Below are 13,326 nucleotides of genomic sequence, written 5' to 3'. Positions count from 1 at the left end.
GATCATTTTGGCTTTGCAAATCATTCCCATCACCCACTCCCATTAGTCATTACTTGAATATAAATGAAAAACTATTTAGGTTTATGGGATGAAATGAGCTGCTTTTGGCAATATCCCAATAAAATTATATCTATAGTTGAAGTTATACTCAGATATGGATTCAAACCAGAAGCAAAACTATGGACACAATATAATATTAGAGACATGAATACTCTAAAAGACCAGCATGTAGAAAACTCTTGTGCTATTCTTATGAATCATACTTTAGATATTTTGTTCTTCCCAACTTCTTAAACCCTAACTCCAAAAAGGCTACCCAAAACTCAAGCATCAGATCTTTTCTCTTTTTCTCATTCAGCATAGATCCAAGGTAGTAGCTAACAGTTATCTAATGTAAATTAGCTAAAAAGGAACTATGAATTCCTGGTAAATTTAATTGAGAAAGGGAAAGAATTCAGGAAAACTTAATATGACTGAACTTTTTCCATAATGTTGTGATCAAGAGCTCACGAGTATGATATCTTTGTTATAGACTGTCTTTTTCAGGTTTTCATAAAATTATTTTACTTAGGAGACATAATTTACGTTGTTGGATAGTCCCTTCTATGTAAGGAGAAGACATATTATAATAAGGCTCTATCTCTACTGAAATTATTTCTAATTTGCCAGAATGCTTATATAGAAGATGAAATAAATGAGCTTCAACTGCAGTAAGGAAATTGCAGGCAGTTGTAAGAAGTTCTTGATTTTATTCCATAGATATTTTGATAATGCATGTCAGTAAAAACAATTAGATAATATAATTCAGCTATGAGCTCTCATGTAGCCACTTGATGCCTGGTGCCCAAAAGTTGTAGAATCTTCTTTCCTTTACAACAAAATGAAAGTGCGAACTGTCTGGAGGGTTAAGGCTGAGGTTATGAGTAAGCCTGCTTTCCATAATGGATAAGGTTCAAAGGCACCTGATGGACTGTGAATAGAAATTCAGTAGAACCTTTAATACCTACAGAAAGATTTTTAAATCATTGAAGCTGTTTTTCCTTCCTTCAGGATTTTCCATCCTCCAAGCGATTATGGAAGCAGCCGTGCAAAACAACTGGCAAGTGACAGCAAGGTCTGTAGGAAACATAAAAGACGTCCAAGAATTCAGGCGCATCATTGAAGAAATGGACAGGAGGCAGGAAAAGCGATACCTGATTGACTGCGAAGTCGAAAGGATTAACACAATTTTGGAACAGGTACGTTTGAGATTTATCACCTCCAGCCAACATGTTAAATTATCAACCTGAGGCAGCTCCCATATCTGCTAATAAATTAAGTAGCCAACAGACTAAACGTGCCAACAGTTTTTGATAGTCTCTTTAATCTTTTTTTCCTCCCCGGTGGCTGCAGGGAAAAAAAAAAAGAAAGAAAGAAAAGAGAAGAAAATCTAAGCTGTTTGAAAATTGCATTCCATGATTAATCTGGAAGTATTTGCAATTTAATGCTACCTATCAGATAAACATACCCCTCCACACCTCTGTTTCATAGACGACTGACTTTCAAAGTAATCCCCTTCCTTTCCCATACCTTCTTCCCAACAGGGAACAGACAAGGGACTGCAGTGCAGAAGGATAGGGTTTTTGTTTCAGGAGCCTCATTGCTGGAATATGTACTATTTCCAGACCCTTCTAAAGATCACCACCCATTCTTCATGACTATGGATAGACAGACTGTCAGGACAGTACTCACCAAGTTTTGAATTTGTCTATGTTTTTTCAGATTATCCCTCTGGATACAGAAACAGAGAGAGAGAGAGAACAATTTAAGACTACTTTTTTCCATTTTATAACTTTTTAATTCATTCACTCCACAAAAATTCATTTAAGACCCATTACATGCTGACAATGTGGGCAACAACAAGTTATCACTGTCCCTTAATTTCTCAAAGGAGAAATAAGATCTTATGTTACTTTAAAATAACCTAATTTTTTTTGAGACAAAGCAAGACTCAAAAAAAATTAGGTTATTTTAAAGGCCAACATGGTGAAACCCCATCTCTATTAAAAATTAAAAATACAAAAATTAGCTGGGCATGGTGGCAGGCACCTGTGATCCCAGCTACTCAGGGGACTGAGGCATGAGAATCGCTTGAACCCGGGACGCAGAGGTTGCAGTGAGCTATGATTGCACCACTGCACTCCAGCCTGGGCAACAGAGCGAGACCATTTTTAAATAAGAAGTGGCATATGAGAAAAATGTTTATGCTTTTAAAAATAGAATTCAATGGGCCAAAATATATTCATTATTAAGCTTGGATATTTAAATTTAAGACTAAAAAATATTAGAAGAAATGTTTCACCCTAAACCAGATGTGCTCGGGTAGAGTCAAGCTGAAATGTGAAGAAAGTTTATTACTTTCCTTAGAAGTTTCAATTTGCCAGTTAATAACAAAGTGCCCACACTGCCATAAACAAAACTGTAAGGGAAACATTTCCATTCTAATTCAATCCCAGTGTACCTAGAGGCCAAAACAGCTTCAGAGATTGAAATTATAGTGAGCAGCTATTGCCTGGGAGAGCTGTTTTATAGCAAATTAAATATTAATAATTTGTCAGATATGCCCCCATAAGAAAAGAAATGCAAAAAAAAAAAGGTGACAAAAGGAAAGAGAAGGGAAGAGAAGGAAGGAAGGGAGAAAAGGACAAACGGAGAAAGGGAAGGAGGGAAATTGCTGACTCTATATCGTAGAAATACAAAGTGTCCCCTTGTTAAGATCAGCATTACCCTCTAGTGAATCATACTTCACAGAAAATCTAGAGCACTAGCCTGGTTAAATCAAGTTTCTCAACTAACATTCTCCTGAGCTACACAAATGATCTACCTGCCCCTTCCCCCCCACTACAACACCCCCACCACAAAAAAAAAAAAAAAAACCTTCCTTTGATTTTCTTAGATCTTGAAAGTGAAGAATCAGGTCAGTGATGTTGGTGTATGTACTACATGCCCTCTAAAATTTTATACCAAAATAGCCTTTTAGTGGGTGACCTACTTAATAGCCCAAAGCAGAAGAACATCCTCCTTGTCATACTTTGTTTTTCTTCTTTTGTACTAGTGACTTTGGCTTCTTAGATATCTTATATTCTGTTAAAGTCTTTTGGATTTTATAGATCTTTTTACTGCAGTCTGGGATTTTTCAGCATTATGTAATAGAAAAGCAGTGGGTAGAGCTCTAAATTCTATATAATTGTGGGACCTTGGGCACTTAAATATCTATGCCTCAGTTTTCTCATCTATATAATGGAGAAGATAAAATTTTCTCTACATCACGATTGGTATAATTGCTTTAAAAAGTATAAAATGCTACAGAAAAAAAATCATTATTACTAGATACTTTCAGGAAAACTAAACTAGCATCATTCAAAAACTCTATTCTCTTTTCATGTCATACTTCTCCACCTTCCTTTCTTCTATATGCATATTCATAGTATCCTTTAAAATACTTTCTACACAATTTTTCAGGAAACATTGTTCAAAGAAAAGTTTTAGCAACATCTAGGTAAGGATAGAGAGTTACTTTCATTTATTATTTTTCCCTCTTTCAAAAAATTGTCATAAAACCATCAACTCATGATTGTTTTTTCTGCCATTTAAGGTGTTCTTACGAGGTCATAAATTCTATGAGGGAAGGACTAGATTTATCTTGTCCACTATTATATCTCCAGTGTCCAACAGAGTAACTGGCACATGATGTTGGATGAATCAATGGATAGATGGATACTGAACAAGTACATTTCAGAAGTTCCACTGCAATTCTGTTGTATTTCCATCCAGAGGCACAAAAGTACCTACTGTTACATGATGTGATTATTATTAAGGTACACATTATCTCAAAGGTGTGACTTTCTGCTCAAGCTTGTTTCAATGATATAGTGAATTTGCCATAATTTATTTAATGAAAATAAATTTTCATTAAACAAATTATTTAAATTAAGCAACAACTTCAACATGATATTTCTTTATAGAAAATGTTTTTTAAAGACATCGAATACTAAAATACAGAGATATCAATCACCTTTCTCATTGGTTCCTAACCAGTCTTTTGATAAATTTATCATAGTTCACTATACAACTCCTGATTGGAATGATAGCATTTATAACTCAATCAGTATTAAGTTCTCCCTAGAGATGCTCCCATCCTCCAAGAGTGTATTCAGCTCTGTTTGAGATCATTTTTGTGGAAGGAAATTTCTACAGTCTCCCACAAAATGATATTTCATACCACTATCTGAGGTAGAAGAACCTGTTACACCACTGTAACACTGTTTCCTACAGATCAGATTTTGGCATAAATTAAGTTTATATTGTACTCTATATCCAATGAGTGTTAATAAAAACGCTTCGATGTGGTGCAATTTTAAAATATAAGCAGGTCTTCAACATAGTATTATATAGCATAACCTCCTCATGTCATGATATAAGTTCTGGTTTTCCCTGTGAATATTCAAACACATAAGGTAAATCAAAATTCTTTCAATATTTTTTCCCCAAAGCTCTTTTTTTAAAACTGTTTCAACCCTTGATATTACATTAAGGGAAAAATTCAATTAGATATCAATCAGTCATTCACATCTCTATTTAACAGTTAATCTACAAGAGAAGCATTCTAAATTTATAGATATAAGAATTAACATAGAAAAGGACAGCACTGGAGAGAGATGAAACCATGAAGGGTTGGTAGGGCACATAGAGAATATTTAGAGACTGTATATCCTGACTTTAAGATTTAAGAACACTTTCCATAAGAAGGTTTAGGTGTACAAGGGTGAATGAACCACTGGCCTGACCCAATATAGCATTCCCATTACTGTGCTGTGCTTATGAAGCTCTCCTCACTGGTGGACCACTACCTTACTCAATTCAATGACCAATCTAAACATTAATTTTTGAAAAGGTTGCCTCTCTGGGAGTTATCTATTTGTTACTGAAGAGATCCTCCATCACAGTAATATATACCTTATAGCTTTGTTGCACCTTTAATGTCTATTCAGAGAAGCAGCATAATAGTGTTTCAGAGCATGGACTCTGGAGCCAGTCTGCATGGATTCTGTCACTTACTATCTTTGTGACCCAAGGCAAGTTATTTAATTCTCTGTGCCTCCATTTTTTCATAGAAAAATGAGAGTGATAACTGTACTATGATGAGTTAATATATGCAAACCATTTAGAAAGGTGCCTGACACATAGTGTTTATATAGAGCTTTGATGCCAACACAAAGTGTTTTCCCATAGATAATCTGATTTGACACTCACTGTAAGAGGCAGGCAGAGCAGACAGGTTTTATCCCAAATTTACAGATGATAAATTGAAACTTGTAGACATTTATATGACTTGTTTAAATGTAACCCTCTGCTCAATCCTAGTAAGTGGCGGAGCAAGGATAAAACTCAAGTCTTCTGATTCCTCATACAGTTCTCTTGCCCCTACACTGCACCATCTCTTTTAATTTGTAAGTTGCTCTTTAAATAAATATTTAGCCAATGCCAAAACTTGGATTTGGCCTGCTTATCAGGTTAAATCTTAAAACAGTTGCAAAGCAATTAGAGAAGATCCAAAGAAAAGCAGCAAAAATATGATTAAAGTGTTAGAAAATGGGTCCTGTGAGGAAAAGCTAAGTGAGTTGGGGTTGTTTAGCCTGGTGAAACAGAGCCAAGAGGCAGTTTAATCACCTTCTCAAGTATAAAGAGTTATCATAAAAAGGGCACTGAGCAACTGTTCTGCATGCCTAAGGACAGTACCAGAGCAAATGAGCTTAACTAGACTAAAGAGAGAGTCAGTATTAGAAACGAATCATTATAAAACAGAGAGGAAATGAAGACAGTAAAATCTCACCAGTTCAGGCTATATGAAGGTGAAGCCATACTGAATTAGTGAAAAGTCAGATCTAGATCTGTCTTAACATTGTTTTCAATAATATACAAATATTCCAAATTAATCCTGTGTGTTGACAAGTAAATATCCTTATAGAAGACTTACTTAATAAATAAAGTATTTTCTAATTTGTCTATTCGTTATATAGCTAAAAGCCTGTCCCCTTAAAAAGATTTACACATTTCCCCTTCAGTTTTAACTGTGTTTCTCTTTATTCCATAGAAAATTTACAGATAAGTCTCAGCATATCCTCTGCCTAAATTATAGCATGCACTAATTTAGTGGGGCCCAAACCAATATGTTTCAATGTTCTACCTCAAATATTATATAAGGTATATATTATATTCAATATTTCACCTTGAGATATTCCAGGCTAAAATCACTTCATCATGGATGATGTGAAGGTAGCATTTCTTAAGGACAGATTCCTGAAGCAGGTCAATCCTTCAGGTAGATTTCATTTCAGAAACCCTGGCTGTCACTTTGAAGATGGTAGTTTTAAGAAATGAAAGTAAGTCAGTTTCCTAAATAAAACAGTATAAGCAAGCAAGATGAACAACATTAGGGGCCCTTCAAAAGTATGAGACTGTAACTCAAAGGGGAGAGTGCTCACATTTCAAAATATGTCTAGAAATTGTGGTCAATTGAGCACTGTTGCCTACAGCTGGACCTAGGACAAGTGAAGCAAAAATGTTATAGCTACATGCTTGCTCCCTGCCTCACCCTCACTCAGCAGATAGTTGTGCTGCCCAGTTCCTCTCCACTTTGTTGGTCCCTTTTTATTCCAGCCCTTACTCTCAATGTTCCTTGTAGAACATTGAGCTGACTTACCAATCCAAAAGACAGTTTGGGTTAGCAATTATTTCTTCTTGGAATATTTTGTTTGCCATATAGTTGAGTAAATACAAGCTTGGAAATGAAATAGACATGATTTCTAATTTTAGCTCCCTGATTTCCTTGTTGTGTGACAACGGGGGCAGTGACAATTTCTTTGGGGCTCATGTTTCTCAGCTTAAAAGATTGTTCCGCTACCTTCCTTTCATGGTTGTTGTGAGGATCAAATAAGATTATATGTGGAAAGCACTTGGTACAGTGCTTGGCACTCAGCAGGTACTCAGTAACTGATGACCATAGCTATTTGCTCATGAGTGGTGAGTTTCTGTGTTCATGAAAATGAATTATGTGAGAACTATTGCTAAAGAACAGTGTCCTTGTGGCTTCCCCAAGGTATCAGTTAAATCTAAGGTCATATCATGAGAGCAAAGTCTGAGAATTGGGCTATACTCAGGTCTCACAAATATAAGTTTAGCATGTTAGAAGACCTCTCTGGTTTGTTTGTTTGTTTTTCCTGTGATATAACACTGGGTAACACATGTTGATTGATAAGCTCAAGAACTATTTGAGGATTAACTAGATTTTTCAGCATCACTGAAAATAATTAAAGGCATTAAAACCTTGAACCACATATGCTAACTGGGCATTTTTAATAACAAATATATATGTACTGAGTGCTTACTATGTTTCAGATATTATTTTAAGCAATGTATGTGTCTATATGTGTATGCTTATATATCTCATGAGTTAATCCTCATATTATCCCTGTAGGTAGATGGAGATATTATTTCCATTTTACAGATGGGGAAATTGAGACTTAGAGTTCATGCAACTAATAATTGATAGAGATGTAACTGGAACCCAGGGAGGTTGACACCAGGTACTCTTAATCACTACTCTGATTGGCTTTGCATCTGACAGAATTTTCCAATCAGAATACATTCAACCAAAAGTTATAAGACTTCTTGATACCCTCATATCTTTTACCTTATTCCATAGTATTCCCTTTCATCCTATCCAAAGTCTGAAAAAGAAGATGGTCAGGAGCCATGGTTAATATAAATTATAAATTTGGAGGGACAGGGATACAGAAGTAAATTACTCAAATTTTTCTTCCTCTTCTCCACACCTACTGCCACAACTTACCCTGAAGCACTAAGTCTGATCAGAGTCTTCAATGCTAGAGTTTATCTAAAACATTTTCTATACTTAGGATTCTAAAGTTCTTCTAGAGACCTGTTTTCAGAGACATGGTTGTAAGCAGAGAGTCAAACAGTCTTCCACCACTACATAGTAGTGACTCTATACTTCACTTAGGTCTGTGTCCTCCATGACATTCAAATTATATGATGGGTTGGGTACTAGATGACAGACAGTATGGCTCTACTGGAGCCACCCTAAAGCAAATCAGGATGTCATTTCTTTACCAGCCTGTGTCTAGTGGTGGGCTGGCTGAGAAGTCTTTCAGCATCTTCAAAAGACAAACACAAGTAAAGGATATGACAGATGTTATTACCTGGATTTCAGAGGTCAATCTGAGATCATGCCCCCATGAGAGAAACAAAGAGTGTACAGAAAGTGATCTCTTGGAGTAGATGAGTAATTGCTTAGCTACCTAAGAAATCACTGAATATTCAGGAGGTAATTCATAAAGAAGAAGGAAGGCAAATGGGATCAGACCTCCAGGGTGGGCATTGTAATTTACATGAAAACTGCCCCAGACAAGAGCCAGCCAACTGTTCTGAGGTTAAGCATCACACAAGGGTTTATATTCAGAATACTATACTAGGCACCATTAGGAGAAACAAAAGTTCTTTCTATTTGTAATAGCCCTTAGCAATGTGATTCAAGTCAGAGAGCAGTATCTTGACAAATGAAAAATAATATAACAAAAACTAGGTATGTAAATGCTGGTAGACTGAAAGAAATTAGAAAAGCCTAGAACTTAGTTTTGCATGTGATTGAACCATTCATGAAATATAAGGTGAAAGTATTCTTAGTACCTCGAATATCTCTCCATCTTCTTCTCCCAAGTGCATATTAAGGACTATATGTAAAAGAGGATACCCCATTCCTCTTTGCTTTCCCTGCTTCCCAATTTCCTAATGGCAAGCTTCCAGAGTAGATCAATACATGGCCAAACAACCCACTGGCCTTCCTTCATCTCTTACTGTATTTTAGTAGGTTGTTACCTTCTTTCCCCTGCCTCCAGCCATTCCAGGTGTCTCTCTGTAAGTTGGCTGCCTTATTCTTCATTTTCAAGGACACTTTTTGTTATCTAACCAATCATGGTGTCCAAATCGTGGTCACTATTTCTTAATCTAATGACATGGCAATTTGATGCTATTACTTAACACTTATTGGGCTACCTGGATTAATATATTTAAGCAATAATGCACCCAAAACTACAGAATGGTGTCCCAAAAGCAAAACCTATAGTTGGATTTCTTAAAGATGTTTATTGGAAACATGGTTTATCTTAAGTCTAACCTAATATCTCTAGGCCCTAAGCAAGTGAGACTCTACTTGCGGTAAAAGCCTTCAACAACATATGTTAGGTGACTTTGACACTCACTGACAGCCTTAAATAAACTTGTTCTATAAATGCAAAGGTACTTATCCTAGGAGTTAGTAGCAGACATCAGTATTCTATATTTAGGAATTTTATCTTCAGCTTATTAAAAAAGATGGCCCAATTCTCTGGTCATACCTCACACTAGACTGGCTAGACTGGCTTTGTGACTGTTTAGAAGTAAATCCCCTCTGGGAAAACAAAGAAAAAAACTCATTCAATATCATTACTTTGAAACAGCAAGACTCTTGTTTATTTCAGATGATAGAAGCTTTAGTGTCAAAAAGGAAATGTTCTACTTAATCAACAGTTCCCTCCTCCCATTAAACAAAAATCTGATAAATGTTTGATTATTTCTTGTGAGGTTTGGGGGTTTTATTTTTAAAATAAACACAAATTCAAATTAATTTCCATTAGGGAACTTTTTGAGAGTCCTTGGGATGACTGAAGACACCTTGGGGTTTTGTAAAGCAGAGTACAGAAGCCTTGAAGCAGGAGAGCTGGATTCTAGCCCCAAGCTGTATGAATTCAAAAAATCAGTCTCTCTACATCTCCATTTCCTGAACTGTAAAACGAATGTGTGGCATATGATGGTCTTTTCCAGCTCCATCAGGCTATGGTTCCCACAGCTGTGAAAAACAAGGTAGGAAATCTAGTTCAAAAAATATTGATTGATTCCCAACCCATTTTGCCACACTCAATGCTAGGGTGAGGAGAAAAGGACATGTCTTCCCTGCTGAAGAAGATTGCAATCTAGTAGGGCAATTTGTCAATGCAATAATTCTAGAAGTCAGAATATGATAAATATCTAAAAATGTGTGAATCAACTTTCCTGCTTTCTCAGGTTTCCGGGCTGGTGACCATCATTGATTTCTTAGCTGACTGACACTCTTACACACCTCAACATCAGTGAGCTTTGCTGAGACTTGGAGACGGAGATGATGGGAAGATTGAGATAATGTATCTTAAGGCCAGGGCACAGCCTGGAAGTTTATCATTTACCTCTATCCTTAGAACATAGAACAACAAATGTCTGCATTAAAAAGAGTTTCTGGTTAATCAAAGCTGTGCCACATATGTATATATAAATAAATATGACCTCAACCCTTCTAAGAAATACCTAGGGAAAATCCCTATTAACTAAGGGCTTCTGGTAATTGGATTCTGATTAACTGAGATTTGTTTGTTTCTCATAAGCCTATCATAAGTTCCTCATTATATCCACATTCACTGTTATCCTCCTGCTCAGATCCAACATATAGTAGATTGCAATACAGATGTATTAAATCAAGACCTTTCCTCTCCCTTTAACAGCAGCATTTTAGCATTAGGCTGGTATCTTACTCCAAAATTATAAAAATATGGACCAATTCAAATAGAACAATAAAACTGATACAAATATCCTCTTTATTTTGAGTTAATCCCATCACTTAAGTCAAGTGAGATCTCCAATTCATACTTTTTAAAAAAAAAGGAAAGGAAACCCTAGCCATATATAGCTATTTCATCCTTCCATAGGCATGAGTGTGTTTTTAGTTGGCAGAGGAAGAAAGAACCCTGATACCTCTTACTTTGTATGACTTGCACTGTGAACACCCAGTTAAGCCTTTGCAGGCACTGAGAGATTAAGTCCTATGAGTTAGAAATACTAGTTTGTAAACATTAATGAAATTTTTAAAATCATCATCCAGCTTTATTAGGAAATTTTCCCAGATTAAGAGCAACAAAAGGCCGGGCCCGTTGGCTCAAGCCTGTAATCCCAGCACTTTGGGAGGCCGAGACGGGCGGATCACGAGGTCAGGAGATCGAAACCATCCTGGCTAACACGGTGAAACCCCGTCTCTACTAAAAATACAAAAAACTAGCCGGGCGAGGTGGCAGGCGCCTGTAGTCCCAGCTACTCGGGAGGCTGAGGCAGGAGAATGGCGTAACCCGGGAGGCAGAGCTTGCAGTGAGCTGAGATCCGGCCACTGTACTCCAGCCTGGGCGACAGAGTGAGACTCCGTCTCAAAAAAAAAAAAAGCAACACAAATGTAGCAATTAGAGTGTTCATCACACAGCTGTATGATTACAGGAGTCTTGTTCTAGATTCTAACAGATGCTCTAACAAACAGTTTTGTGAGGGCTGCAAGAACCATAGTTTACAAAAGCAACACCAAAGCTAGTTATTGTTCAAGCTCACATTGTCACAGGACCCTTATGTTTAAAATAATTTACATTCTTGAGCTCCTCTACCAAGAGGCATCAAGCAAATACAAATATAGCAATAACAAAAAATAAAATAAAATGTGCAGACTCAAGTTCTTTACTGCACTAACACGGAAGGGCAAAGGACATTAATTGATCCATGCAAAGTTCTGGACTTTGATGAGACCAAATGTGGGAATCAGCCATGGACTAGTTTGATGGCATTGTTACCAAGCCACCGCCTGGCCCTTCCAGTCAAATTAAGCTCATCCTTTCAGGGACAGATTTACTTCAGTACAGATTTGGCAAGGTCAAATTATCTCTGCTCAAAAGTTATGACAAATTGACAAGTGAGGGGCACCATTCAATGGGCCTGGGCGGGGGCTTGAGGAGATTGGTGACAATTAGTGTTACATCACCAGGGATGGAGCTAAAGTGGAAGAGATTCATAGCCAGATACCACTATATATATAATATTATATGTAGCCTCCCACATATAAACCACCACCACCCTACTCTAAAAAAGAATAGCAACTGATCAAATATCTCCTAAAGGAATCCAGTATTAAGCCAATGACTAGCAATCTGGCTGAGTTCTATCTACTTCAAGATCATTGTGTGACCTTGCACAGCCACCTCACCTTTCATCATCTCATGAACTTCAGCCATAAACTATAAAAATCCTTCTCTGCCTTACTGGGATGACATTAGGATGAATCAGGCAATTTCTCTAAGGTATTCTAAGATCCTCAGAGAGTGCAAGTCTACAAATACAAAGTATTATAATTAGAATCACTGCACCTCATTTCTTAAGGGGGAGAAAATGAATAAAGGAAGGAATGTGTGGTCACTGAGCCTGAGACTCAAAAGGCATTTAAAAGCTCTTTCTATCATCTGAGGTAAGTCTCAAGAGAGGGAAAGTGATCTGGTGGAGTCCGAGAAGAGTTCAGTGAAGAACCTTCGTGCCGCCTGTGAAAGTGGCTAGGACATGCTCCCAGGACATTAGAAGCCTTCCTGTTTGTCTTTGACAATATAATGTTACTTTGCTATGATCACCATAAAAGTTTAGATTTGTGAATACCACCAAGAGAGTGGCAAGTGCTTTGATTATGGTGTTGTAGGCCAAAAAGGTCTTGCCTTCTATAGTGGGATTAATTGTTCATAAAAAAAGAATAGTATATTCAAACACAAGTGGTGTAACTGAAATTGTTTTCATGCCTTTAATTATCTCAATAGCAGAAATCCTAGCTCTACGTATAACTGGATAATTAGTGGGGACAGAGAAAGGAAGAATGGGATCCCTTTCAGAGTTCAGCATTGGCCCAGAATGTGCCTGCTGAGCTTAAGAATGGGGACACAGAAAAAGGATAACTAGGTGAACGGATTTGCAAATCAGAACCTGGAGATTATGCTATCTAAAAGACATACACATTTGCTGAGGTAAATAAGAGAAAGACAAAATAGAGTATGACCTCAGTAACACTCTGTCTTGGATTAAGAGATAAGGATCTAGAGACACTGAAACAATGGACCAGGTAGCCAAAGAGGGTGCTGTAGAAAGCTTCTTAATGGGCTCTTTTAAGTACCTTGCCATCACTATCTTTTGAACAGCTCTGAGGGTCCTTTTCACTCCTCTTGACCTATTTCAAACTACTGCTTGTGCTTAACTTGAAAACTTCCTACTCAACAAATTATTCCTCCTGCTTCCTTTGACCAATATAAAATCAATTGTTCTTTGACAGAATACTTTGTTGCCGTTTTCTCAAAGGTGCAAAGGGGGAAAAAACACCTTATTCTTACACACATTAACTTAATTTCAGTC

At 36.9% G+C, this 13,326-nt stretch overlaps 1 protein-coding gene across 3 annotated transcripts in view; it reads left to right on the top strand.

Annotated features, from left to right (window-relative positions):
- Positions 1–13,326, top strand: part of GRIA3 (glutamate receptor, ionotropic, AMPA 3) — a 329,309-nt gene that overhangs the window by 150,270 nt on the left and 165,713 nt on the right. For all 3 annotated transcript variants that reach the window (XM_011962193.1, XM_011962194.1, XM_011962195.1), the window contains one exon: positions 1,051–1,238. In XM_011962193.1, the coding sequence (XP_011817583.1) occupies positions 1,051–1,238 (188 nt within the window). The remainder of the gene's footprint in view (positions 1–1,050; positions 1,239–13,326) is intronic.

This window comes from Colobus angolensis, unplaced genomic scaffold, assembly GCF_000951035.1.
Source record: "Colobus angolensis palliatus isolate OR3802 unplaced genomic scaffold, Cang.pa_1.0 Scaffold580, whole genome shotgun sequence".
NCBI lineage: Eukaryota > Metazoa > Chordata > Mammalia > Primates > Cercopithecidae > Colobus > Colobus angolensis.
The sequence above is the reverse complement of the archived record's forward strand: the minus strand, read 5'-3'. Positions and strand labels throughout refer to the sequence as shown.